The sequence below is a fragment of the Borostomias antarcticus genome (assembly GCF_949987555.1).
Source record: "Borostomias antarcticus genome assembly, chromosome: 10".
NCBI lineage: Eukaryota > Metazoa > Chordata > Actinopteri > Stomiiformes > Stomiidae > Borostomias > Borostomias antarcticus.
Genome location: NC_140243.1, coordinates 5399278 through 5426481, shown reverse-complemented (window position 1 = coordinate 5426481; position 27204 = coordinate 5399278). Strand labels below are relative to the sequence as shown.

The 27204-nt window shown below is 43.5% G+C and overlaps 3 protein-coding genes across 3 annotated transcripts in view; 2 read left to right on the top strand and 1 right to left on the bottom strand.

The window, feature by feature from the left end:
• znhit6 (zinc finger HIT-type containing 6) overlaps positions 1–1891 on the top strand; it is a gene marked incomplete at its 3' end in the record, with an annotated part of 28548 nt that extends 26657 nt beyond the window's left edge. The window contains exon 10 of the mRNA XM_084443901.1: positions 1431–1891. Within this exon, the coding sequence (XP_084300027.1) occupies positions 1431–1891 (461 nt within the window). The remainder of the gene's footprint in view (positions 1–1430) is intronic.
• Positions 1892–9572: 7681 nt separating this feature from the next.
• Positions 9573–11811, bottom strand: ccn1 (cellular communication network factor 1). Its single transcript, XM_084445114.1, has 5 exons — positions 11692–11811; positions 11204–11420; positions 10539–10883; positions 10213–10415; positions 9573–10078 (listed from the first exon to the last, which is right to left on the bottom strand). Exons 1-5 carry the CDS (start codon positions 11737–11739, stop codon positions 9776–9778), a joined length of 1116 nt encoding a protein of 371 aa, XP_084301240.1. The 5' UTR covers positions 11740–11811; the 3' UTR covers positions 9573–9775.
• Positions 11812–16138: 4327 nt separating this feature from the next.
• The window catches only part of ddah1 (dimethylarginine dimethylaminohydrolase 1), a gene marked incomplete at both ends in the record, with an annotated part of 55708 nt that continues 44642 nt past the window's right edge, over positions 16139–27204 (top strand). Inside the window, one exon of the mRNA XM_084444728.1 lies at positions 16139–16432. Within this exon, the coding sequence (XP_084300854.1) occupies positions 16139–16432 (294 nt within the window). The remainder of the gene's footprint in view (positions 16433–27204) is intronic.

The following is a 27204-nucleotide window of genomic DNA, read 5'->3' as shown; positions in this document are numbered from 1 at the left end:
CCTAACTTATCCCCCTATGACACCCCCCCCCATTCCAACACCATTATCTCACGTCGTCGTGTGTGTGTGAAGGAGACTGCTAGACTCCCCGTCCACTGATTTCATCATGACAACATGTTGCCCCAATGGAAACCTGGGGGTTCTGTGTAATGTCCCACACAAACACGCGCGCACACACACCTACCCACACACCCTGCCAAAAAGAGGATCAAAGATGGCTGACATAAAGACTGTTTTGCAGTATGAGGGGGGAGTAGACATAAAGTGTTTGAGGTACAGTATCAGTGCTTAGTGGTGTTTTATGTGATTACCCTAAATAACAGTCATATGCTGGCTTCTAGTTGAGGTAGGAAGTGTCTGGACATGCCACAGTCAGGTGGCTTTTTGGGGTCATATCTGTGCATGCACAGTTCCCTTTTAAACAAATGACCATCAGCACACATCCTCTTGTTTACTCAGACAGTATCGCATAGCTAGACCTATCTCCACACTTCCTTTACTCTGCGCCGGTGTTGGAGAAAGGTCTGGCTGCACTCATTACCATTCGGAGATAGGGGGGAACATTTCTTCTTTAAACCAAACAGAATTGCTACATTCTCCCGCCCTCCTGATCACAAGGCTTATCTCCAAAACCTACATCCGGTGAGTCAGCCTACTCAGCAGCAGAGTAATTTTAGTGTGTGAGTGTGTTGCATTCGATAAGGCCTTGGTGCTAAGCTGTTTTTCTGGAGTGTTAATCTTAGAAATATTCCTGATAGCTCTCGAGAGGCAAGGCTCCTTAACATTGAGAGGCATGTAGGAAGTGATAAGGGTAAAGAGGACACTGGTAGCTGATTCCTTACTGAGGAGATGAGCTATTGAGCTTATCGCGTAGTTGAAATCCCTATTAGGTTCCGGCAGCGTGCGTTGGGGTCAGCGAGGCCCAGTCTGTCATGGTTTCTTTGCGGTCATGCCCCCTGACATTTCACTGTTAGCAGAGCCTTTGAGTATTCTTTGTGTGGGTTCCAATGACATCATCTCATTTTCGCTACGGAGACACTCTGCATTTGTTGGACACAGACATGCCCAGATGCATTCAAACACATGGCATGTGTATTCTTGTCAAAACAGATTGCTGTGAAATCAGAGTTCTTGACAACACATTTCTTCACACTAATCTAACCCTATTACACCCCAGATGTTACACCCCCTCCCAGACACATGTCCACACTACTTTACTGCATAACTAATGGCCTGGTACACATCCCTCATTTGAAAAATGCGTGCAGTGCCAAATTATGGCGTGAGCTTTGCCAGCCCATGCCTGTGCCCTAGTGTGTAAATATGCGGAGCACGGCGAGGCCCCAGCGCACTCTCAATCTGCATGCAGACATTTTCCACTTGCTCCCCCACCTCCCTTTAACGGTGACTGCTGCACCCTTTCGTTTCAGCCGAGGCCGCGGCGTCCCGTAGCGGTCCCGTGCCGGGGAGGACACAGTCGGGTAGCGGGCCGGGGGAGGGGGCCGCGGGCGTCCCGGGGGGGACCCGGGAGAGAAGCCCCGAGACCGCGCCTCCCAAGGAGAAAAGAGCCAAGAGGGATCCGGTGGACGAAGAACTGGAGGACGGGGAGGTCAGGGACACCGACGAAGAAGAGGACGACGGCGAACGTAACGCAGGAGGCGATGGCTCCAACGAGGGCCGCGGTGACGGAACCAAGAGTGTCTCAGAGGCGGCTGGCGACGTCAAGACGACTGAGGAGTGTCCAGGAGAGAGTGGGCCTCAGGCCGACTCTGTTGCCCATTCGTTGGGTCAGTGTCTCGTCAGTAGTGGTAGTAACGTCTTTAATGACGGGTGTTCTGTTGATCACGGTGTTGAAGGGGATGATGAGATGACTGAGGGGATGATGAGATGACTGAGGGGATGATGAGATGACTGAGGGGATGATGAGATGACTGAGGGGATGATGAGATGACTGAGGGGATGATGAGATGACTGAGGGGATGATGAGATGACTGAGGTTCAGGGGCCTCTTGATGACAATACAGATCATGTTGTAAATGCTTGCGAGTAGCGAACGAACTTGCTTTAAGTGATAAAATACACTCATTTTGTTGTACTCATTGTCCCGATGGTTATGATTTCTTAAATAAATGCCAATAATGGGAAAATAACCCTCTCACGACTGTACTTGTGTATTGTGTCTGGCGCAAGTTCCTTTTAGATGGCAGCTGTGTGAAGAGGGAATAATACACGAGATATTGTCTTCCAATTCAACAGTTACATAGTGTAGCCTGCATGCATACCTTTGAGGAATGTCCTACACGCGTAGACATGACGTCACATGACACCTTTGGGAAATGTGCAACACGTAGATGTCACACAACAAGCACACTAGCGTGCCTCTTAAGAGCTCTTTGGGACACCCCCAGAGCAGGTCCCCTGGGAGGATGTGTGCGTGTGTGGAGCCTGCAGGCTGTGCTCAGTGTTGCTCTAACCTGTTTTTTTTATAAGAACACCCGCCGTAAGCCAGTAATAATAAATGAAAGTGTAGCGTACATGGGTGCTTTTGTGTGCGTGCCTGTGTTGTTCCAACCTCTGTTAACCCCCGCGAGTGGGGTGCCTTTGATGTTGGGGCGGCGATGACGCATGTTCTGCCCCCCAAACTGGGAGAGAGAGGCCCAGTGTACACCGTCCTCCCAGAGGCTTCTCTCCCTCTGGCTGCTCTTCCTGTATTTTTGTATTCACCCAAGCTTAGAGAATTCATGGCACTCATACATTAGCTAGCCTACATTTTTGTGTGTTACGCATATAGCACCGAGAATCACACGGCACACACAAACAAACCAGTCAGTGGTCTTTGCCAGAAATCCACTCTGGCTGCCGTACAGCCCTCTCCCCGCACTCTTACAGTTGTTTGCTGTCATCGAATATTCCACTTCCTGCTGGTTTTTAATGTACGTTTAGCACAATTCTAGGCTGTGGCTGTCTATCTATAGAAGACCAGAGCAGGCCAGAGCTTCCAGAGATGCTGTGCTAGCCCTTCTCCTGCCAGCGAGCCCTGCAGCCATCTGCCAGGCCTGCAAGTGGCCATTAAAAACCCACAGTTGTTTACAGGCCTCAGATTTGAGGTACTATTCCTGAAGGGAAACAAAGCCGTAAAAAGGAGCTGAGATAGGCGAAGCCCCCGTCAGCCCTGAACCAGTGAGAGCATAAGATTCTCCTATTGAAAACCAGGTCAAGCCTGGCTTATGTGCGTGGCTGGCTTGTTTCTGTTCAGGACTGGTAGGACGGAAGCTAGTCATGCCACTGAAATAACTGTGAATTGAAATGACATGAAATAATGTCTGATAAATTAAGATAAGTCTTGTCGTCTGGACACATCAGTTCCAATGCTAATCCAGCACAATAAGAGCGGGATAGCCAGTTAGCTCATGAGCTCACAACAACTAGCAGCAGCTTCCATAACATTAATGGTAGCGGTCAGTGGCTAAAGCAGTTGCACTGATGATTCCTCTAACGTTAGTTATTTTGATGCAATTGGTTCAACTTCTGTTTCTGGACAAAGTTAAGGGATAAACCCAGATAACACAAGGCTAGCAGACCTACAGCGGGTCCCCGATGCAGGGCTCCCATGGGGCCTTGAAATCCTTGAAAGTTTGTGAATTTGAGGGAAAAAATCAAGGCCTTGAAAGCGCTTGAAAATAGACATAAATAGGCATGGGTAATTGAAAGTGCTTGAAAATAGATATGGGTCACTGCTTGAATTTATATATTTTGTGCAAGAATATGTTAGATTTGTAAAAAACATAATATTAGTAAATATGGTATAATATGTCTGCATGTTTCCTGCCATCCGAGATTGAGAGTCGTGCGCTAGTCGCGCCACCTGCCCCTAAAAGGTGTGGTCAATTGCGGTGAATTGGTCCTTAAAATGGAGGGAATTGGGCCTTGAATGTCATTGAAAGATCCTTGAATTTGATATTGCAGAAGGTGTGGGAACCCTGCCAATGGACGAGTTGGCAGACCTCCGGCAGAATATAACACAAGGCTAGCAAGGAACATGAAAGTGCGGGATGTCATAGTGTATTCATGTTGGTGTGCTGGGACTACTGTTTCTTGTGGTGGCAACATAGAAATGCAGGTCAACATCCGTCGGAGTAAGGGAGGGAGGGAAGGAGTATCATCCCGACAAACGCTATCTATGGTGTGCTGGCTTCCAGCCACGCACAAAAACAGCAAGTACTTTTTGAAGGTGAAAGTGTCTACCTTTTCGTAGACTGAGCCAGTGTAACCTTAACCCAATGCCGAGGGACGAGATGTGATTTCCCCTTAGCATTGTCTTATAAAAGACATCACAGTGTGACCGTTGGGAAACTTAAACGAACATCTGTGTGCCCTTGTATTACTTTGCCTGTGATAAATTCCCTCCCATAGCGTTATACAGCAGCTGTCTTAATTTTCTATCTCAATAAATCCCCTCAAAGGAACCGCACAAAAGCAGCTTTCGTTTCTATTTGCTGTTAAAAGTAAATGCGTGCCTTTTTAGTCTTTAGGGAACACAAAAGCATTTGAATTAATTCCTCCCAATTTTACTAAATTACCCGACATTTCAGAAGTCGGTTTGTGATTAATTAGCCTTGATTTGGTGGTTTGCTTTAAACTGTGCTGCGTGCTCAACTGTTCTATTTCGAGACCAGCCTGGAGGCCTACGGTAGCTACGCTGCCATGACCATGCTCTGTTTGAGGGTTGTCAGCACAAACACAGTGCATCTGTTGTTCCAGGTATTGTTATGCAGTACTGTAGTAGCCATCGGCGCCTGAGTTCACTCCACGGGCACGGAGCACTCGATGGTTGCTGGGTCTGTTGCTTCCCCATACAAACAATGTCACCAGGAGCGTGACTTTCAGACTCTACAGTTTTAAGTCTTGTCACTGTTGTCACTCTTGTCTCTCTTCCCCCTTGTCTTCCTGTTCACTCTCTCAGCTTCCCAAGGGGTGTTAGCCCTCTCATCTTGACTTTGAGAGTAAACAGATGTCAAAGTCAATGCTTCAGTCTCAGACATGAGTATTGTCTCGGAAGTAGTCGTGGTTGCCCTGTTTACTGGTCTGAATTATAGGCAGGATGTGATGTGCTCGGTTGCCTGTCCCCTGTCTTGTATTAACACACTATATTTTGACAGACTCTTCTTTCCTATCTGTTTGTTGCGTCCCCAGGCATTTGGTTCCACTTCTGTTGGTTGTCATCAGTAATTGATTTCCTAGGATGCCTGTATTGCTTCATAAGCAGGATCATTTCCCACAGACCTACGGGTGCACACGCTTCCGGTAGAACGTGAGTGAGTGAATGCGTGTGTTGCAGTCTGTGATTCAGCCAGCTAGCAGTCTGGGAGCTTAGACGCTGGAGTCGTAGTTCCCAGTCATTACCTACCATGGAGAGCGGGACTATGGTCTGGAAGTTCACACACTCACTTATGAATTCCATAGGAATCCACAGAATTCCAGAGCTACAAATCTGACATTCTAGAACACCCTAATTTATAATGACCTTTCCCCCAAAGGTCAGCCTATGGCACATAGCTTAATTTGTCACAGTGAAGTCAGTGACACAGTAGCGTTCCCATCCAAAAGCTTCATTAGTTCATTTGGCAACCGCTGCATTTTTAAGCTTAAGGAGAAGCACCGGTCCAACATGGCTCAGACTCCAAGGGGATGGGTCCACAGACGTCAGTGCTGCCTCTCCCATCAATGCTCAACTTGTTTGAGGAAACAAACAATCCAGCCCACAGCATCCCTGTGGGGAGAAGCCAAGCAGCCCAACAGCCGGGGAGTGAACTGAGTCTAATTTTCCTTAAGCCCGCTCATCAGTTATTCCTATATAAGTACAGATGGGGGGATCTCACGGGCGTTTTCAGCAGACTGGCGTCATCGTCCTCTGGGTGGAGTGTGGGTTTTTATATGCGCGTATGTGGCGACTTTCTGTTGTCTTACAGTAGCGAGTATTGTTTTCGTGTGTGTGTGTGTGTGTGTGTGTGTGTGTCTGTGTGAGCGTGAGCAATTGTATCTCACTCCTTTCTTATGTTCCACACCCTAGGGTTTAGAAGAGGGATGGTCTTGACATGACTGGCTCTGTTCTCCTTGTAGGGGTGGGAGTGAGATACAACACTGGAACGGTGAATAAGCCCAGAATGTGACACAGTAGTTAATCTATGTTACATCCAGGGGCTTTCTGGACGAGATTTAAACACTAAGACGCCAGGATGGGTGATGGAGATATGGATGTTCCACGGGGGCAAGTGTTAAGTTGTTTTATTACCAAAGCGCCCACTGGAGAGGCCAAAGTCGTCTACGCTCTGTGCGTTCTGGAAGACTGACTTGTCCGTTCCCACCACGTTATGAAACACATTGGCTTAACATTGTCCTAAACAAGCAAGAGAGCTTATCCAGACAGTTTACAGTCGAGTCTGTCTCCCCCTGATCCCCTGTCTACACACCAAAGACATTACAGCAGCTCAACTGTCTTAAATTGACAAAACATTATCGTCTGACGCCTTCCAGAGAGAGATGGTGGGAATCAAGTCCTCCTTGACTATCTCCTCCCATTGTCTCTCTCTCTCTCTCTTCTCTCTCTCTCTCTCCCATCCCTGGTTCTCTCCATGCTGCTTCACGGTGCTTGTTAAATGGCCGTGTTGCTCCTCATCTGGATGCGAGGGTGGAGCGTTATCACGCCCCCGAGGCAGAGATGAAACAGAGGCACCTCTGTCACCAACTAAGAAACTTGGCAACGTGTTAAGATGCTTCGTAGAACGCTGGATGCAGGAGGTCAAGAAGACCCACTATCGCCGTGCCTGTAAGGTTTCCTTTTTTGCGGCCTGTAAAATATCATTGCACAGCATGCTAGTTCCTGTTAGGCCACCAGATGGCCCTGTTTCAGAGAGAAGTGGCTGCTCCATTTGGACTAAATGGTTGTATTAAAACCCTCCCTGCCTCTTGCCCTTGGGCTCCTTTTAACAGTGGATATTAACCTGTGGTTATGGACAAGGGGGCTGTTAAATAGCTGACATCAGTGTTCGGCAGCTTCCAGAATGCTGTAATGGCCACTCTCTATTCCCGTTTTGCTTCTGAGCGCACCACATTACGTAGTCCTTAACGAAGCCTTAACGTTAATGTCTTTGTCATATAAACACACTTTTGTGTTCAGGGAATGAGGTAATCACTGAGTGATTTAATTTGAGGGGCGCCTGTATATGTGTGTGACTGTGTGTACAGTACATGAGTGTCTGTGTGTTGAGATCTGTGCTTTTTGGAATCAACCTTTTCCAGATGACCAAAGTGTTACCTCACTTTCTCACAACAATCTGGCCTTTGGATTTTTTTGTAGATAAACTGCATTGACTTACAATGCCTGTGAACTGAGCTTCGCTGCTCCAATTGTTCATGGCCGAGGAATGTCAGGGATAGCTGAAAAGGCTGCTCACATAACTTTCAGATGTCATTATGTAACTATCTCTGCTGCGTTGTGTTAACAACCATATGACAGTGTGATTACACTACACCCCTCTGAATAACACAGGATTGAAATCATATTAGTGGCAGGAGGAGGAAAAACAGTCCTTGAGAAGTATTTTGACTGTAAATCAAACAGGCGGAAAGGGGCAAACACATCATTTAGATAAGGTCAACCTCGGAAGCCTGATGTTGAGCTGCTATTTATGTAAACACAGTGGGTACAGCCTGTTCAGTAGCTAAACCAAAGGGGATGTGTCCTACCTTGCCTCCTATTAAATACACACTATTAAGGCTAGTTTCTGCCAGCCTTGTTGGAAAGTTGAGCATAGGTACCATGTGGTGTTGGCTCGAGGGTTTCTCTGACTTTTTTTTTTTAAATATTTTTTTATATGATACACCTTTTTGTGGGTGCAAGCGAGCACTTAGTGTTTGTGTATTTTTAGAAGAGCTTCTCGACTTAAGTGAACATGTTGCTCTGAAATATTTTCCAACATCTGCCGCCCATCAGGATGTCTGCTTTCAGAGCCACTGCTGCATTCCTGAGCCGTTCCTTCTACCTGGATCAAAACCCTGTGTGTGCGCGTGTGTGTGTGTGTGTGTGTGTGTGTGTGTGTGTGTGTGTGTGTGTGTGTGTGTGTGTGTGTGTGTGTGTGTGTGTGTGTGCGCGTGTGTGTGTGTGCGTGCATGCATGCGTGTGCGTGCGTCTTCTCGAGGCGCACCCTTACGGCACCAGACGTTGCCCCTCAGCTCTTGACTACCGTCCCCAATTTAAACCACGAGCGTTTGGCAGTATTCAGATCCCCTCCCTGAGCAGCTGCACATGGCCGCTTCTATGTTCTCTGACCCTGCAGACAGCTTTGTCACCACTGTTTGCTTGCTGCCCTGAATCTGCTTTACCTTCCCATAGTCTTAACCTGTCGCCTGCTACACTAAAGCACGGAAGCTCAATCCCGCCCCTGTGCCAGACTGTTTAGCTGCTCCACAGCCCTGTACAGTAGCTTAGTAGAAGCATAAAGGGCAGAAGTAGCTTTTTCACTTTTAATTCCAACTACAACAAATTAGGTCAATTTGGTGCTGTTATCCCCACTTGGTGAAGAAGGCTTTGTCTGTATCCTAAGTTGGTACATTCTTTTTGTATATTGTGCATAATGTACAATAATAGCTATTGTCCCTAGTGCATGGCGTCTAATCCAAGCCCATTGAGAGTAGCACTTAAGATTCTTGGCATAGCCCCATACTCATTGCTATGCTGAGATTTTTTTTCTAGAATTAGTCAAGTGTTGCTTAGTCAGATCTAGTGAAAGCAAGCTACCTTGTTGAGCTTCACAATGACATTCCACAGAACAAAACAGTCTGAAGGTGTGGAACCTGTCCAAGGTTGTTATAAGAATAGAACAGCCCAACACAATTTAGTCTATGTAAGTCTATAAGCTATTGTGATGTTGTCTATGGTTGGCCTTAGTTACCAATGTATGAAACCACATCAAAGTGCCATCATTGTCACCAATTAGTTTAGTCAACCCATCTTCAGGAAGTCAAAAAATACACCAGGTAGTGTTATGTTTCATAAATAAATCTGTTTTATTTGTAACATATAAAATTAAATCATTTTTACAATTTATTCCAGTATGACATATAATATCCAAATAAAGTAGCTACATTTTGATAAATAATATTAATAACAATATTAAAAACATTCATTCATTCTTTGACATGTTTCGCTTTGTTTATCTGATAGGGGAGGGAGTTCAATAGCTGCCACAAAAAACATGAACACATGCCCACGTCAGGAAGGAATGTAACCACACACTCGTCTAACAAGTGAAGAAGTAACGTGTGGTGTCTGGTTCTTAGGTTACAGGATCACGGTACACCAAATTAAGTTACGTGTGTGCATACACAATTACATATACACACACAAGTCTAAAGTTCGGGTCATGTCTGGTGTTATCTAGGTCGAAATATACACAGCGAATCGATATCAACAACTAACATACATTTACAAATATTAATTACATGTTGCTCCATAACGAAGCTACTTATGCTGCTCCAGTAGTATGAAGCGATTTTTAATTAAGATTGCTGAGACGGTCACAGCAAACAGTGCACTTCATAAAGTCCTCATGATGTAAGCCCACAATTCCTTGGGAATCTAGTTACAACAGGAAGTTGGTAGTTGATTTGCATGTTGATTTTGACCCCCCAACATTTGAATGGACTGCCATTGGCTGTCTTGTCAATGTTTGTTGTTTTTCCTCTCAGGGGGGTTGGGTCTCTCAACCAATCAGACTCAGTCTCTGAACTTGTGGATGTCGTTGAAGAGCCTGTAGAAGGGGTAGGAGGCTTCGTTGGCATGGGGACAGTTGAAGTTGCACTTGCAGGTCTCGATCATCATGACGTTCTTGTTGAAGGTCTCGCCATCCTCACAGCGGAACTTGACCCTGATGGTCCTGGTCAGCTCTGGGCTGCAGCAGCGGCCGTCCACGCAGGAGCCACAGTACTTGGGCCTGTACTTCTTCAGGCTGGCGCAGCCTGCGTAGGTGAACTTCACCGCCTGGCTGGACTTCTTAGTTCTGCTACACTTCTTTCCCTTCTGTCATAGGAGGAACAAGAGAAGGAGAGAGACCCTTAGCCGCTGGTTTCATAGACGGGCAGAGAGCAGTGATGGGTGGATTTCATAGGGTGTTGTGCGTTTTGAGATTCATTGGGTCGGGGTTTTAAGCTTACCTTAAAACTGGAGTAAGGTGATTGGGTGCATGGTCGCACGTCACAGATGCGTGTCTCTTTGACCAGCTTGCATTCGCTGTTGTTGTTGGTCACTCTGGTGGAGATGCCCGTGCCGCAGGTCTTGGAGCACTGGGACCAGGGAGTGGTCTGGACGATGCACTTCTGGTCATCAAACATGTGACCCTCAGGCTGTACTCTGAAAGCTGTGATAAAAAAAGAGAGAGAAAACACATTAGAAACTGATAACGTGTTGTATTTTTTAATGGCTTTGTAAATTGAGGCAATGGAAAAGTCAAATGATGGAAGTCAAAATGGCTGCCGCTTACCAGGTAGAGACTTGAGTCCTCCCTTGACGATGGCAATGAGCTCGTTCCTGTTGGTGAGGTCACTCTCTGACTCATCTGTCAGCATGTCTTTGCCGAACAGCTTCTCGATCAGGTCCATCTCCTTGCCATCGTCGCACACCCACTCCTCGCAGCACTGGCCCGCCACCTTGACCAGCCTGGGGTTGGCACAGCCCAGGTTGGGCAGGGAGAGCTCCTGGGGGCACAGCGGAATGCAGCCCACCGCCCCATCGATGCACGTGCACTGGTGTTTACAGTTGGCCTGGAAGCTCTCCCCGTTCTGGTAGATCCTGCTGCTGTACTCGCAGGGTCTGCCCTCGGACTTAGCTGTGTAGGAAAAGGGGGAACGTTCTGTTATTCTGTGCTCTTTGTCTGCTGTAGACATCCCGTGCTGTAAAAAACGCTCTAAAGGTCCAGGGTTGCCTGAGGAGTCACTGAGAGGGGATCCCTTTCACTCTAGCGGGATGTTTGTGCTCAGAGTTTAGACTAAGGTGCTCAGTTACATTGCATTGAGTTGAAACGTTCGCTCACTCTCTATCTCAAGTTGATTTTTTAAATTATTATTTTAACATTCACTTCTTAGTTCATGTTATAAGTTATACAGTATCCAGAGTTAAAAACTCTTGAAAGTTGAAACAGGCACATACCTCGGCAGATGCCACGCGAAGCACCAAAGCTGGCCCCAAAGTTGCATTCGAGCCCTTTCGTGTGGTCGCAAGGCTCCGTCCGGCTACAGTCTTCGTTGAGCTGCCTGGCGCAGACTTTACAGCACCCGCAGCCGTCCAGGACGAGGCTCACCCCGGGCGCGCACTTGGGCAGGTCGAGCGGACATTCGCATACGGAGGGGCAGGAGCTGGAGAGGACCTGACAGGACAAGCAAACCGCGTGTTAGAGATCAATACTAACTAGGCAGTGACTTGGCACCTAGAACTTGTCAGTGAACAACGTTAAGTAGTCACAAAGCCACACAGTAGACGGTCTTATTTAGTCTGGAAATTATGACAACAGATGTCTAAACTGTGTCCACTGTAACGCCCTAGCTTTGCCTCATATTAATGAAAACGGATTAAATGAACTCTGACATACATCGTTGGTAACTTTAAACTGAAGCATCTTGATAAAGAAAATAACTTACCAGATGGAAGCTCCCAATGAAGATTACGATTACAGAGAACATCTGCATCTTTGCGTTTCCTCTCGTGCGTATTCAAGACGAATTTTGCTCACAATTCCTTTTCTCAATGATAAGTCTTCGGAAGAGTCCTTAGTTTACCAGTCAGTCGTCTGTAGCTTCTGATAGCAGTTTGGTTTGTTTTCCAGTCTCTATAGCAGTTGCTGTTGCAGTCTGCTGAGGCTGAGCACCTACTGCCCTTTTATACTGTAGTGAAAGCTGACGTCGTTGTTGGCTGCCTGCTGAACTGTTCCAAAAGTATGCGAGGAATGTTTCTTGGCGCGTTTTCCATCCAAGCTAAGCACCACCCTGTCTCACTTTTTTCTTAAATGAATTTTCCTCCAGGACTAAACACACTCTCCCCATCCCGTTTCCTACCTTTCTTAGAATCCTTTATTCATTTCCTTTACTTTCTTGATTTTGACTGTTAGAACAGGGCAATTTACTTCAAAAGTTACTTTAGAAGTTACGTTTTAGAATAGCCTTTTGTCTATCTATTACCATGATCCTAATGGGGCAAATAAACAAATTAGTGATATTTACGCTTTATAAAAAATGTTTTTGTTATTAATGTAGGCCTATTGTGAATTTTACCTCTTTAGGCTTCTCTTGGTAGGCTATTTCTAAAGCAATTTATAAATTGTTCATACTTAATTTCAAACATTTCAGTTCAATATTAGGCCTAATTCTTTATTAGTTTCAAGATATATATTGTTTTGATGGTAATGTGTAGCCTATCTCAGCGGACCAGGCTATAGCCTACTTACTAAAAGGGAGGAATAGCCTATGGATATAGGCTACGTTCCGACATACTATAATCACTACATTATTTACATTAACCTATATATTATAAGATGTGCTACTTCTTTGATTCTGATTGCAGTTGTGCGTTTCGTGCGCTTCTTTGAGGAGTGGGAGAAATAAAGTTTACTGCTTCTATTTTTGGCCCGCTATCCCCTTTATTCCGTAGAACTAAGCATTTCCAGATGCGAACCAGACTCCAGACGTAACAATATTGCCATATTTGGTATGGCAGTAGTCTGCATTATTCCCTCAGCTAACCAACCACAAAGCATTCCTGTCAGACTAAAGGGTTGTTAAATATGTTCTTCATGCAGGAAATTCCTTAGCATTCCTTGGGTTAATTTACTCTTCACCCAATCTGTCCATCACGATTTGAAAAAAGAATCGACTACAGTCATCCAATTTTCCATATGAGATGTTGGTTTGGAGAGAAAATACCAAACTGGTTTAGTCTACTTTTCATCGGGTCTCAAATAAGTCACATTCCACCGACAATTGTAACAGATATTAGACGTAGCCTATTTTACCAAGAAAACGCACCTTATAACGGAATGCTTGAGAAACTAGTTGCCAAAAGAATGTATACGACATACGCAACAGACTCGGAAGACGCATTACAAAGCATTAGGCTATTTATTGTAGGCTATCTGTTTATTTGACGGAAGAGTCGGTCATACTTTTCCTGTAACTTATACCTTCTGTAGGCTGCGTAGCCTCCCTGGCGAGATAGGAAGAGAGCGCCGAATAAATAACTACCGAGAATGATCAAGACCACGGAGTTTTTCTGCCTCCGGTGAGTTTGTCTTTATTTTTACTTTACGCGTTTTTCCTGGTCCGTATTTCTTCGCTATCTACTTGTTTTCTTTCTGGGATGAATGAAATAGTTTAGTCAGGAATCTTTTCATCTAATGTCAAACGTTCAATCATATCTCCTATTCGTCATGGATACAATTATTAATAAGGCTATTCGATAGATCTTGAATGACCTTTATTTTCCTGTTGCTTTTCATACTTCCAGTTCATGACACTAGATGGTGATACGCTGTGGTTAACTTTGTTAACGTAGCCTATTGTTAAAATGTGTTCTCATTTTGACTTGATTATGGCTAGCCTACAAGGTAGGCCTATTGATGTTCCATTGTTCTAGTTCCTGTCACTTATTGAGAGTTAAGGAAATATAATCAGATGCTTATATATGATACTCTCACTGATACAGGGGTGGGACAGTTGGTGTCAACAAAGTGTTCACTGACTGGGTCCCAAATTGAATATTATTTAGGCATGTTTGTCCCTTTGTGTAGTTAAGTATAATCTATAAGTATTCCCCACATGTTCAATGTACATCTCAGGTGTACTGCTACCCACAGGCTTTGCAACGTCCATTGACTTCATCAGTCCATACATTTTACCTCAGAACTAGAGTAAGATGCTGTGATTAGCATGTCCCTGTGCTGTGAGGCATGTTGTTCTGAATCCCCCTCTCCCCTCCTCGCTCTGGAGGAAGAGTGTTCACTAGGAAACAGTGCTGTCATTGTACACTAGTGAAATAGCATGTCATAATATTAATTCCATAATTATTAGTCATTTAGGAAATGTTAGAAGGACTGGACATTAGTCTCCATGTTGTTTAGCACTCCTAATATTTTCCCCCCAGATTCTCAGTCTGTAGCTTCCTCTCCATGTCAGCTCATGGAACGTCAGGAAGGAAGCTCGGTGAATTATGGGATGCTCTCATGTACACAAGCTCCTCATCACAGACTAGCCCTCCCCTGCCCTGTTAACTCAACTTCCTGCTGCTCTCTCTTATGTTTATCATAGGCAGCAAATTGTGTCTCTGCACAAAAAAAAGACCTAGCATACTGTACATAAAAGAGGGGAGTTCTTTATTCTAGCTCTGTTTAGAAAGATATATTCTGGCCAATGAAAGTTTAGCAACATACTCCTGCTGCCCATCCACACCACTTGTGTCATGATTCCTACTGAGATGGAAAGGAATCCTTTCAAACCAAAAAACATGGGATGTGCCAATGAAGAGGAGATGTTCCTTATTGGCATGACCTTTCCAGAGAAATTGGAATTGTTTTTTGTGGTTTAAATCAACTCCAGGTGGCAAGACGTTTCTGCTTTCACTCAATTTTATAGCTGCAGCGTCTTAGAATGTTCCAGGTGTGCCCATGAGGGGTTTCCTATGCTTAACCCAAATACTTCATGTGAGAGTGAGAGACAGAGGGGGAGAGACAGACTTTTTTGGGGCAGGCATCTACAATGTAGAATGGAAAAAAATATGGGTGGGTGTGTGTGTGTCTGTGTGGGGAGGGGGGGGGGGGGGGGGGCGGGAGGTAGGCTGGAGTGGAAAGTGGAATGTGGAGCTCCTGGAATGTTTAGACCAGTCAGGATAATTGAGTGGATCTGGAACAAGAAAAGACAAACTTTGGTCCTGGGGTGTGGAAGAATGTGCTCTGGGATGTCTGAAGAAACATTCCATTCAAAGCCGAACCCAGAGGCTCCCTTAGATGGCACCACAGGGAATAGGAATACCTTCCCTGCACACACAATACCCACCCCCACCCACCATAAGAACCATTACCCTCTCCCATCAGTCTCTGTATGATCAGTAATGATACTGTATCTATGTGCTTTGTTCTGTCAAAATGTCTATTTTCATGTTTAATAAGCTGTCTCCAGATAGCCTGTAGATAAATTGAGGGATGTTGTCTAATTTGGGTAATATCTGAGATAGCATGAGATTAATTGATACAAAATAGAAGTGGATGCTTCTCACCCCTCCTGGAAGTGCACTGGCCTTTGTTTACAGTGATGGGGCAAGGCCTGGTTTCCCCAGGGGATTGGCTGAATTATATAGCAATATCAGTATTGCTATGCATCAGAATCAGAATGGGGTTTGCTATTATGCAGTATCCAACACATCTCTCTCTGATCAGTCACCTGCTTTTTGCCATTCAGTTTGTCCTATTGGTAGTTATGAAAAACCTATGAATTGACAAGCTAAAGTTATATTGATGCCCACTTAGTGGTCAATACAGGCTGAAGGGCATATCATCAATATTCAACCAAATCACATTATACAATATTACATACAACAGTATGTATAGCCCAATTTTGTTAACAGATCATTTGAAGGAAAATAATTTGAAATCTCTTCTCGTTTATAGTAATAGTCTACTAGCTGTGTTCAGACTATTGCCCTACAGTGAAATCAAACCTGTCTACCTCAGTTCAAATCTGGAGGGCTTATTATGGCATGTTGAATGATTCATGTCCATAAGTAACTGTTCATCATAATAGGTTACTAATGTATTTTACAGCATGCAGGACTTCGGCGTTTTCATTGTTATCATGAAGCCACTCTGTCGACAGATCACGTTGTGCGGTTCACTGAGAATTGATACATTCGTACACGTGATGGTTTGTGAGTGCGCGTCATCAATGCACTGTCTGTAGCTTCGCCGACCGGAGTGGGACTGTCAGTTTAGTAAATAAAAAAGCAAGCAAAGGGAAAACAAACAAACAAAGCAAGAAAGAAACAACTGGCCGTTTTCCCTTTCATTCATTTATAGTACGGTATCAGCTTTTAATAGGCACTAATATGGCTGGTTTGATGGCAGGTTTCGGCAACTTCACTCACGTTGTTGTTCGAGCAATTCCCTCATCGCTTGCCAAAGAGGCACTGAGGACCAACACCTTGGACGTGGATCTGGCAAAGGCTCAACGGGAGCATGAAGTATACGTTGACGTTCTGAAGCACAAACTCGGGCTGGAGGTGATCGAACTCCCCGCTGACGAGTCGCTCCCGGACTGCGTGTTTGTGGAGGACGCCGCTGTGGTTTGCGGTGACACGGCGCTGATTACGAGACCCGGTGCAGAGAGTAGACGCAAAGAGGTAAGGAGTGCATTTATTGTAGAACTATACGTGTGATTGGAACCACATGATGACTGTTCGCAAACAGGTTATTGCTTTCCTGTCCCCTCACATTACATAGAGGATGTCACTTTAAGCGCCAAATCGAAATCCTTATGTAACCTGCCTGTACAAAGGGATGTGATTAACAATCAGGCAACGCCCTTTGATGCTAGGGGTTGGGGTTGATGCTCAACTCTAAAACTTTTGTTTAGTAAAATATTTTGTCAGCCCTGCAATGTTTGTATTGTTACTTTTTGCTTTACATGGCTTTATGGTGAGGTGCTTTACCAAATACATCAAACGCAGCTTTACCAAATAAATCTGTAATATGGAGTGGACAGTGGTGGCAGTTGTCTCTCCCGCTGCCAACACATAGGCTACTAGTCCAGGGGCCAGTACTGATATTTTCACAAATTGGTACCACCCTGTGACCAAACTATGTTTGTATTTTTGTCTTCCTACATGTCTCTAGTTTATATTGGTATGATAACCCTGCCTGTCTAGTATCTTAATGATAGCCTAATCGCTCTATAAACAAACATACCCCCATATAAAATCACAAAACCCTGATTACTGTAGGTAGGCCTATATCTTTATTTTTTAATTTTTTAACTTGTATACTATATTTTGGAAACCAAAGGTCTTAATTACAAACAGTGAATCTATCTCTTATATGTTTTCTCTTTCATTCACATACATTGGTATAAGGTTACTCAGTTAACAGTTTACTTTCATGCGCAAGCTATGGAAAGCCCCTAATGCACAACATGTAGTTCAGGGGCCAATCCAGATTTTGGTCCAAACATCTGATGGTACCAGAATGTTAATGGGGCCAATATGAATACATGAAAACCTCTCCAGCCTTGTAGCTTAATGACTTTTGTAACAGAAAATTCAAAATGTGTTTTACTTGGCATTCACACAGGAGAAAAGCCATATGAGGGTCATGTGTAACAAAACATTGACACTAGAATGGCACTCAGAGAGAGCAGGCCTCCTCCCATGAATGCGTGTGGTCAGCATGTACAGTGACATTAGGGTGCCGATCAGGGGTGTAACAATATATCGTGCCACAATATATCGCGATACAGAAACGTCACAATACGTATCGTCAAGGTGAAAACAATATCGTGATATGTTTATTGTATATCAGTGAACACTGGCTTCACAACACTGATAACAAACACGTCTTTTGTCTCTAGGCCTATCCATGATATTACAACAGTTAAGCTCTAAATTCACAAAGTGTATTGGAGTAGAAATGTGGAGAAATGCACTATTGGTGTGAACAGCAGCGCTACTGCAACGCTTCACACCTGCCCTTAGTGTATTAGATTGTATTGTTATCGTCAACCCAATATCGTGTATCGTATCGTATCGTGAGATTAGTGTATCGTTACACTCCTAGTGCCGATACTTAGAGGCAACAAATTAAAAACCAGGCCAGGTCCAGCCTGGCTTATGTGCGTGGCTGGCTTGTTTCTGTTCAGGACTAGTAGGACGGAAGCTAGTCATGCCACGGAAATAGCTGTGAATTGAAATGACATGAAATAATGTCTGATAAATTAAGATAGGTCTTATTGCTTGGACACATCAGTTCCAATGCTAAGATTTTAATCACTGACCCTTCGATCATTGAACGACCCGCTCTACCAACTGAGCTACAGCCGCACCCCATGGTGTCATAGTCTTTTTGTTTTGATGTTCTGGGACCACTGCCTCTTGTGGTAGCAACATAGAACTGTAGGTCAACAACCCTGGGGACCCAGGGAGGGAGTGACAACAAAAAGACATTTGCTCTCTATGGTACGGGCTTACAGCCACTCACAAAAATATATACTGGTGGTGCATCACTGGTGTAGTTTATGAGCAGCTGGGTTTGACACAGCTGGTGTCAGCTGAACGGCTGCTCTTCAGCTCTGCTCTAAGCTACCTAGCTAGCTAGATATGACAGAACTAACAGTAGTAATCTAGCTAGCTACAAGCATAACTAGCTAATTCAAAGCAGCTGATCTTTGCCATGATTAAACAAGTCCAAATGAATGGAGGTGAATGGGCGGCCATGTGTGGGTGGCTCTGTGGCACCCCCCCTCGGGTCAGAGCCGGCAGAGGGTAGTTTGGTGCACTCCGGGCTCTCCCCCCACAAACCCTGTGTCTCTAGAGCCCCCACACGGGGAGCTGACTTTGCTCAAAGTTTTGTTTTAATTTGTGGATCCACCCCATAATTCAGATCCGCTCCAAAATTGAATGGGTTCTACATTGGCCCATGCAACAATCTGACTCCCAAATCAGACACCTGGGTTATCCTAAACTAAACTGACCAATTGTGCTATTGTTTAAAGTAGGCTGTGTGTGTAAACAGATGCACTGTGAATGAACAGAAGAGAAATTGGGTGGATAAATGCTCAGAGTTTGTCCAGATGACAGGTGAGAGTATCAAAGCACTGATGTGTGCCTGTGTGTCTGTCTGTCTGCCTGCTTGCATGTCTGTCTGTCAGTCTTTCAATATGTCATTAAAAATAAGGATTACTCATTTGAACTCCATTCCCCTGCTCTCTTAATTATGTTGTAGATACTGTATCTATCTGTGTGTTCACTTTCAGACAACCAAACAAACCTCTCTACGTCCTTTTCGATCTGATGATCACCTGTTGTGACCTTAATCGACTTCTGCTTCATTCCTTTGTGTTTAGGAGTGTCTCAGAACATTTTTAGGTATGAGGAACTACAATTGTTGTGTTCTTCACATTATTACTTATATTGACCATAACTAACCTTAACAATTCCTCCCACTGCTACTTGCAAAAGTTGGTTCAGTTTGTTATATTCCTCATAGGGCTTCTGTTGGTGGGTTTTCTCTACTGTACTGTAGTTCACATTACTCATAATCCCAGTGAATTAAACATTGATATTTGTAAATAAATATATATTCGGAGTGTATTCCATAAAGTAGGTTTTTAACATATGGATCGAGTTAAGGTTTACTAACATTTAATGCTAGTGCCTATTGTACTGTAAGTGGGGTGTGGGGCTGCTGAGAAAATGTATTTTGATTCAGCACTGGGGCTGAAAATGTTAATTGTGTAGTTTTATACCAATGCTAGAGTGTATGTTAAAGATAAAACACATTGGAGACATAATCAAATATATAGAATATGAAAGAAATATTCTCCAGAAGTCAAAATAAATTATATATACAGGAATCAGGGTTTTAACCTCTTATATCTAATAAGATATATTAATCTTATATAGGGGTATGTTTGTTTATAGAGTGAATTCCATCATTAAGCTTCTAGATAGGCAGGGTTATCATATCAAAATATGAACTAGAGACATGTAGGAGGACAAAAATGGCAATATTATTTAGTCACCTTAGGTGGTACCAAAATCTGTATTGGCCCCTGGACTATGTAGTGCGTGCTCCTGTGTCTATTAAACACGCGATCATTGCGAAAATGCATGCATTTATTGAGTCTTGTTATGCTCCTTGGCATTTCCATCTCCACAGCTTTTGGACTTTAACATCTTGGCTCTAACTACCACCATATACATGATGTATTTCTGACCATGTCAGTGAATCCCATGCACTCAACATTGCTCATGTCCAATGTCCATATGGACAGAGAGAGAGATGGTCATGTGGAGTGAGGGTATGTTTTACAACCTGTCAGTGTTCACGTTTGAGTGATAATAAAGATAATTGTTTCAATAGTAGCACGTGCAGTGTTTGTACCCAAGGCCAGTGGTGAAGTTTATCTATGGACCCTATAGCCACTTCTGTAAACACCACTAATGTAAAAACTAACATTTTTGCTATTGCATACCCACTTCTTTATCCATGGACCCACAGTATACCCACTTCTTTAAACACAACTAATGTAAAAACTAACATTTCTGCTACAGTATACCCACGTCTTTATCCATGATCCCACAGTATGTATACCCACTTCTTTATTCATGGACCCACAGTATACCCACTTCTTTAAACACCACTTATGTAAAAACTAACATTTATGCTACAGCATACCCACTTCTTTATCCATGGACCCACAGTATACCCACTTCTTTAAACACCACTTATGTAAAAACTAACATTTATGCTACAGCATACCCACTTATTTATCCATGGACCCACAGTATACCAACCTCTTTAAACACCACTAATATAAAAGTGCTGCTACAGTACTTCTTTAGTCAGCACTACACCCCTTCCCAAGGCTGTGGCCAGTCATGTCCTCTGTCCGGTGACATTGTGTTTGACGGTTGGACTGGTTCTCTGAAAGCCTCTGTCATGTCACATCGTTCACCCCCACTAGACTGGACCCAGGGCTGCCCACGCCGATGGAAGGGCTATTGATCCGACAGCAGGGTGCTCCTAATGTCTCCTAAAGGCCAATGCATCTTTTTCTACTATTGCACTGTTTGGAGGCACACGTATTCCGGGCACACATACAATTAAATCCCATCTCCAGTGGCTCAGTATAGTGTAGGACAAGCTATACACACTGTTAGTTAGTTAGTAAGTTAGTTCTTTATTCAGTCATCACACAATACAACAAATACAAACACCACAGACATTGTCAACAAAGTAGTGACTGAAAAGGTACAGGCAGAAGCAAAATGCTTATATATATGCCTGTCCTACATGCGTATCGATTTAAGATACCCGCAACATTTTTTGCAATATTGGAAAAGAAAAAACTAATAAAATGACAAAATAATTTACCACACTTGTAACCCTCAAAAATTGCTTTACTAACCCTTTGAAAACCAAAATCGCGCTAGGGCTACTAGCAGCAGTGAGCGGGCCCTCGCACCCCACGTGTGTCGGGGTGCAGCGCCGTTAAAGGGTGTGCTATTTCGGTGTCCAGTACTGAGAGAAACTTCCTGTCACCAGTAGGTGGCGCTCTAAGCGTGACTCAATACCGCGCATGGATGTGTTCAGGACGGTACCTTGATGAAGCGTGATAAATGTTGTGTAAATCAGACAATGTATGTAGGAGTTATGATGACTTCCTGTTTGAACTGTAGGTGGCGCTATAAGTATGACTCAATACTGACCTACAGATGTGTTCAGGACGCGACCTTCATGAAGCGTGAGCAATTAAATCGGATAACGTATGTAGAAGTTATGAGGACTTTCTGTTTTATGGCGAAACGTCAAAATTCATTTTTTTCATAACTTTTAATCAGAAAGGTCTTCAGATGAAGCAGACCGAGTGTGAAGTCGATCGGATGAAATCTGTAGGTTGTTACAGACAAGTTTGTTAAAGTACGAGGGATGGAAATGTCAAAAACGAGCAAAATGGCGGACTTCCTGTTGGACTTAGGGTATGGCTCCAAGATACTTTTTTGTGTGTGGATAAATTAGATATGTCTATCAACTTTCGTTTGCCTATGAAAAACTGGAAGGTGGGGCTCGCCATTTTAAACTTTCCAGGGGGCGCTCTGAAGCCGTTTTGCCACGCCCATTTCCGGCACCCATGAAATATATTTTTTTACCGGGACTGACGTATCTGCCAAGTTTCAAGCGTTTTCATGGATGTTTAGGCTGCCAAAAAGGCATTTGTGGTTTCACCAGTAGGTGGCGCTATAGGTTTGACTCAATACTGATGCATAGATGTGTTCAGGATGCGACCTTCATGAAGCGTGAGCAATTAGGTGCAAATCGGATAATGTATGTAGGAGTTATGAGGACTTCCTGTTTTATGGCGGAATGTCAGAATTTGGCGGGGTGCCACGGCAAGGGTGTTTGGTGAAAACTCGATTTTTTGATAAGTTTTGATCACAAAGGTCTTAAGATGAAGCTGACCGAATATGAAGTTGATGGGATGAAATCTGTAGGAGGAGTTCGTTAAAGTACGAGGCATGGAAATGGTAAAAACAAGGAAAAAATGGCACATTAAGAGCAAAATGGCTGACTTCCTGTTGGATGTTGGGTATAGCTCCAAGAGACATTTTAGTGTGTCTCGATGAACTACATATGCCCACCGACTTTCATTCGCCTACATCAAACTGAAAGGTGGGGCTTGCCATTTTTAATTTTCCAGGGGGCGCTCTTGAGCCGTTTTGCCATGCCCATTTCCGTCACCCATGAAATATCAAAATTTTCACCGGGACTGACGTATCTGCAAAGTTTCATGCGTTTTCATCGATGTTTAGGCTGCCAAAAAGGCATTTGTTTGGGGAGAAGAAGAAGGTAGGAGAATAATAATTATATCATCAGTATTAGATTATAGTGATACAATCTATAGCCATGCCTCCATGACAGCATTGAAACCCCTTGACTCTGTTTACCATTCTGCCCTGAGATTTATTACTGGTGATCGATATGACGCTCACCACTGCATTCTTTATGATAAAGTAGGCTGGCCATCTCTCTCCTCAAGGCGAAATTATCATTGATTTCCGTTTATCTTTAAAACCATTATTAGTGAACTTCCACTATACATGTCGTCCTTGTTGGACTGGAACGTGGGCACTATTCAGACCCAATACCCGATCAAATGATTATCTTGTTTTTAGGATCCATCGGGTAAACAGAGCTTGGAAGGGCTGCTTTTTCTTATGACGCTCCCCATACCTGGAACCCCTCCAACAGACTTTTAAACGAGAAGTGCTTCCTTCAGTTGTAGCGTTCAAAGCTATGGCCTCTGACATTTGTTTATTGGTCTGTAACTGTTTTTGATCCCGTTTATTTATTGCTTTGTTGTCTTATTTTATTGTTTATAGTTTATTGTTTTGTTCAGTTCTGTTGATATATGTGTACATTTGCTGCTCTGTTATTATTTGTGTTTGCTTGTGAACTCGTCAGCATTGTAAATGAGGGAAACCTCAATTGCTCTACGAGTATAAATAAAGGTTTGAAATTAAATTAAATAATAATCCTTACCATTTTAATAGGGCCTCGCACCGCCAGTGCTCGGGCCCTAATTACACATTCTTAAATTTATATTAGCCTCGTTCCATAATTTAACCCCAACAACAGATATACATCTCCTTTTAATCTTTTTTAGCTTTGAAAAAAACCTTTTTACACAGTCTGGGAGTAAATTAGATTTAGCGCTGTACATTCTTTCCATTATTCTATAGTATACCAAATCATTAAATTTCTAACATGTGATTTCATAAACAATGGATTAGTGATGATCATGGCCTTATTAATAATACGTATGGCTCGTTTTTGTAGAAGGGCCATCCTGTCACATCATCGGACTATGGAAGGTACATTGCAGGGAAAGAATGGGGGAGGGGCTGAGGGCTTTGTCATACTGTAGCAGAGGTGCTGGAATGACCCTTGCCTGTGTGCATTATGAGTAAGAGCATTATGAGAAACCTCTGTGAGAGAAAGACCAGGGTTTAGTTTAGTTTATTAAGGATCCTCTGTTCTTCCTGCGGTCCATACATTATGATAATTATATCATCATATTGTCATCTTAACAGTAAGGCAAACAAATACTGTAGTCACTATTGCTATAGAAGAGACAAATACACTAGTATAGTCACTATTATTTAACAAATACTGTAGCCACTATTGCATGGTGATGAATTACCTAAAGCACCATACATGGAATCAGCTTTCATTTTTTACAAAATAGAATGCCATATATTTAGTTAAAACCAAATTGGGCAAGCAAGTGATTTACAAGTAACTTCAAGGAATGAAAGAATGACAGAACAGATACCATGGAATACACACAATACACACAATGTATTTTGATATTTTGATAATTACAAACAAGAAGCCGGATCCAATAACAAATTAAGCTCTGCCCGTGACCAAAAAATGTTGGGGACGCTGGGTTAGGGGATGAACTAATCGCTGATCGTCTGCAAAGGGAGCCTGTTCAGACTGAATAATAACCAAACAGCAATTCAGTCTTGAGTGTCCGGCTAGGATCAGGCTGTATGCCAGACTCTGCCACCCACACATCCATGACATCCTGGCAGCCATCGCTTCCACACTGGCCCTCATTGAGACAGATGGGCAGCTCTGTTCTGAATGAGCTGGATCTTATTAAAGGAGAATGCTCGTTTTTGACAACCTGGACCTTATTTACGGCATATTATAAGACGTTTGACTCACCGAGATAACTTTGGTGTAATTCGGAGGCCTGTAGAAGAAATTTAAAATCCAGCGCGAGCCAAGTATATCCATGTAATGGCGGCGGACGGGGCACTGAGAATGCAGCTTCTAAAAAATCTATTTTCTGCCGCAAAACGGTTGTTTTCATCAATCTGTCTTTATGAATTGCTAGTTGTGCTTGCATAGAGCGAGGGCTTGTCGTGGTTTTTCACATGCCTCTGTAATATGATCTTTAGAAACGTCTTTAGAAACGAAATAGCTTCCCCACTTGCTCCAGCACGCATGCGCACAGTGTACACACGTATGTTCTGTGACTAAATAGTTCATGCAATAGTCCTGTCTTATGTGCGTGGCTGGCTTGTTTCTGTTCAGGACTGGTAGGACGGAAGCTAGTCATACCACTGAAATAGCTGTGAATTGAAATGACATGAAATAATGTCTGATAAATGAAGATAGGTTTTGTTGCCTGGACACATCAGTTCCAATGCTTCCAATGCTAATCCAGCACAATAAGAGCGGAATAACCAGTTAGCTCATTAGCTCACAACAACTAGCAGCAGCTTCTATAACATTAATGGTAGCGGTCAGTGGCTAAAGCAGTTACATGAATGATTCCTGTAACGTTAGCTATTTTGCTGCAATTGGTTCAACTTCTGTTTCTGGACAAAGGTAAGGGATAAACCCAGATAACACAAGGCTAGCAGACCTACAGCGGGTCCCCGATGGACGAGCTGGCGGACCTCCGGCGGAATATAACACAAGGCTAGCAGACCTACAGCGAGTCCCCGATGGACGAGCTGGCGGACCTCTGGCCGAATCCGCTGGCGGGTTTCTGTCCATTTGCACATCGAATGTCAAGCGGACCTCTGGCGGATTATTAGCGTCAGGGACAGTTCCTAACTATTACAAGCAAGGAGTAAGGAGAACAGGGCATTGGGATACTACCTTCAGTGTCTGAGGGATGAGTAAAATCAAAACATTAATTTTTCTGGAGCAGAGTCATTGCAGATTCCAGTTTCATACAAATGGGAACACCAAATAGCTTGCTTATTAGTTTCACTTGAGAATCAGTTCAGGTTCTTGTCAAACAGTAAGCACTATTCCTAACAAGAAATCAAAAGCAAGTTGGAGAGTTCTTATTTTATTTTTTAGTACCAGTATTACAATGGCCTAGTCACAGCACATTCCAACACAATAATGGTACATACAGTAGGCTATATGTAGCCTACTGTATAGGACATACAGTAACCTACAATAACACTCCCAGATGGACACACTTCAATCAGCTACAAAAGAACATTCGAACCAGATAGCTAAAAGAACAGTGGCTTAACAACAGTACAAACACACCCTCCTGTAGCTGTATAACTTGACATTGTAAGAGAGGAAGGGTTGGTAAGAGTTTGATGAAGCTGGCAAGAAGTCACAGTATCAACATGACTATGGTCCCAAACAACCTGGAGAGACAGGGGTGGTGATTTAGGCATGTGAGACAAGGAGAGATACAAGGTGAGAGAAGAAGAGCTTCTAATATAGAGAAGGAGGATTGCACTTCATACACCAGATTTCTAGTGACCCGCAATCTTGCTGATCTGCATCTCTCAGTCATCATCCGGTACCCATGGAGTCGCCCAGGTCCCCGTAGCTGGTCAGCTATGTAGCTTAGTTTACGATGATGTCAGGCTCGCTTTGATTGCGCCGCCGATAAAGCTGAAGCCTTGCTAACAATCTTCTGTGATGACGCACACTAATATGCACATTATCTGTAACGGCAAGGCACACAACTATTTCAGCCTGTGTCAGGCCTTGATTGAATAGAAATGTCACACGCTGACTGATATTCCCCGACATTGCTGCACTGGACTGAATCGTGTTTCCTGCAATTAGGCTATTTATAGGCCCGTGTTTTGTTATCTTGAGATCTCGAGAAAATTATGCCGTTATCTCGAGAAAACAAATTAAACTATAAACTACATTTCCTGGAGAAAATGTGAGGTGGGCTAGTTGCTGAAGCTGGTTGTAACAACTACTGCCAATAATATCATAACTACTAACTATTGTAAATACTGAATAACTACTATAAACACTATTGCTATTACTATTATAACTACAAATATAACTGTTAGCACTACCAATACTACTAAATAAATATAAATATGAATGTAAAAAACCTACTATAAATAGCCTACTTCAGCTAGTACTACTAGTACTAGAGTAGAAGGGATACAAAGACAGATGATCAAGGTACAACTACTGCTTGTAATACACTCAAAAATAGATTTGACTTCTCATGACTCGTACAGTTTTAATAAGCTCAATAGCTCAAAAAGGTATAAATATTAGTTTAGTCTGAATGTCATTTTGAATATGTATTTGAATATAAGGAAGGTAGGATGGTAGGACGGAAGTTAGAAGCCTAAGGAAGGAAGGTAGGAATACAAATGCTACCACAGTAGTTGTGGAGGTGTTGGTATACTATGGAAGTTGAGGTGAGTGCTACTACTGTTGTTATAAAAAGGATGCCTGTTGAGAGGATAAGCCTACATTAACAGATCATCACTGCAGTCGTTTAAGGGTTATCAGTAGTAGTTAACATGCACCCGCCGGCGAAGACCGTGTGTCTCTAGCCCACTCAGGGGCTTAGTTGTGGGTTCTGTGGCGTGGA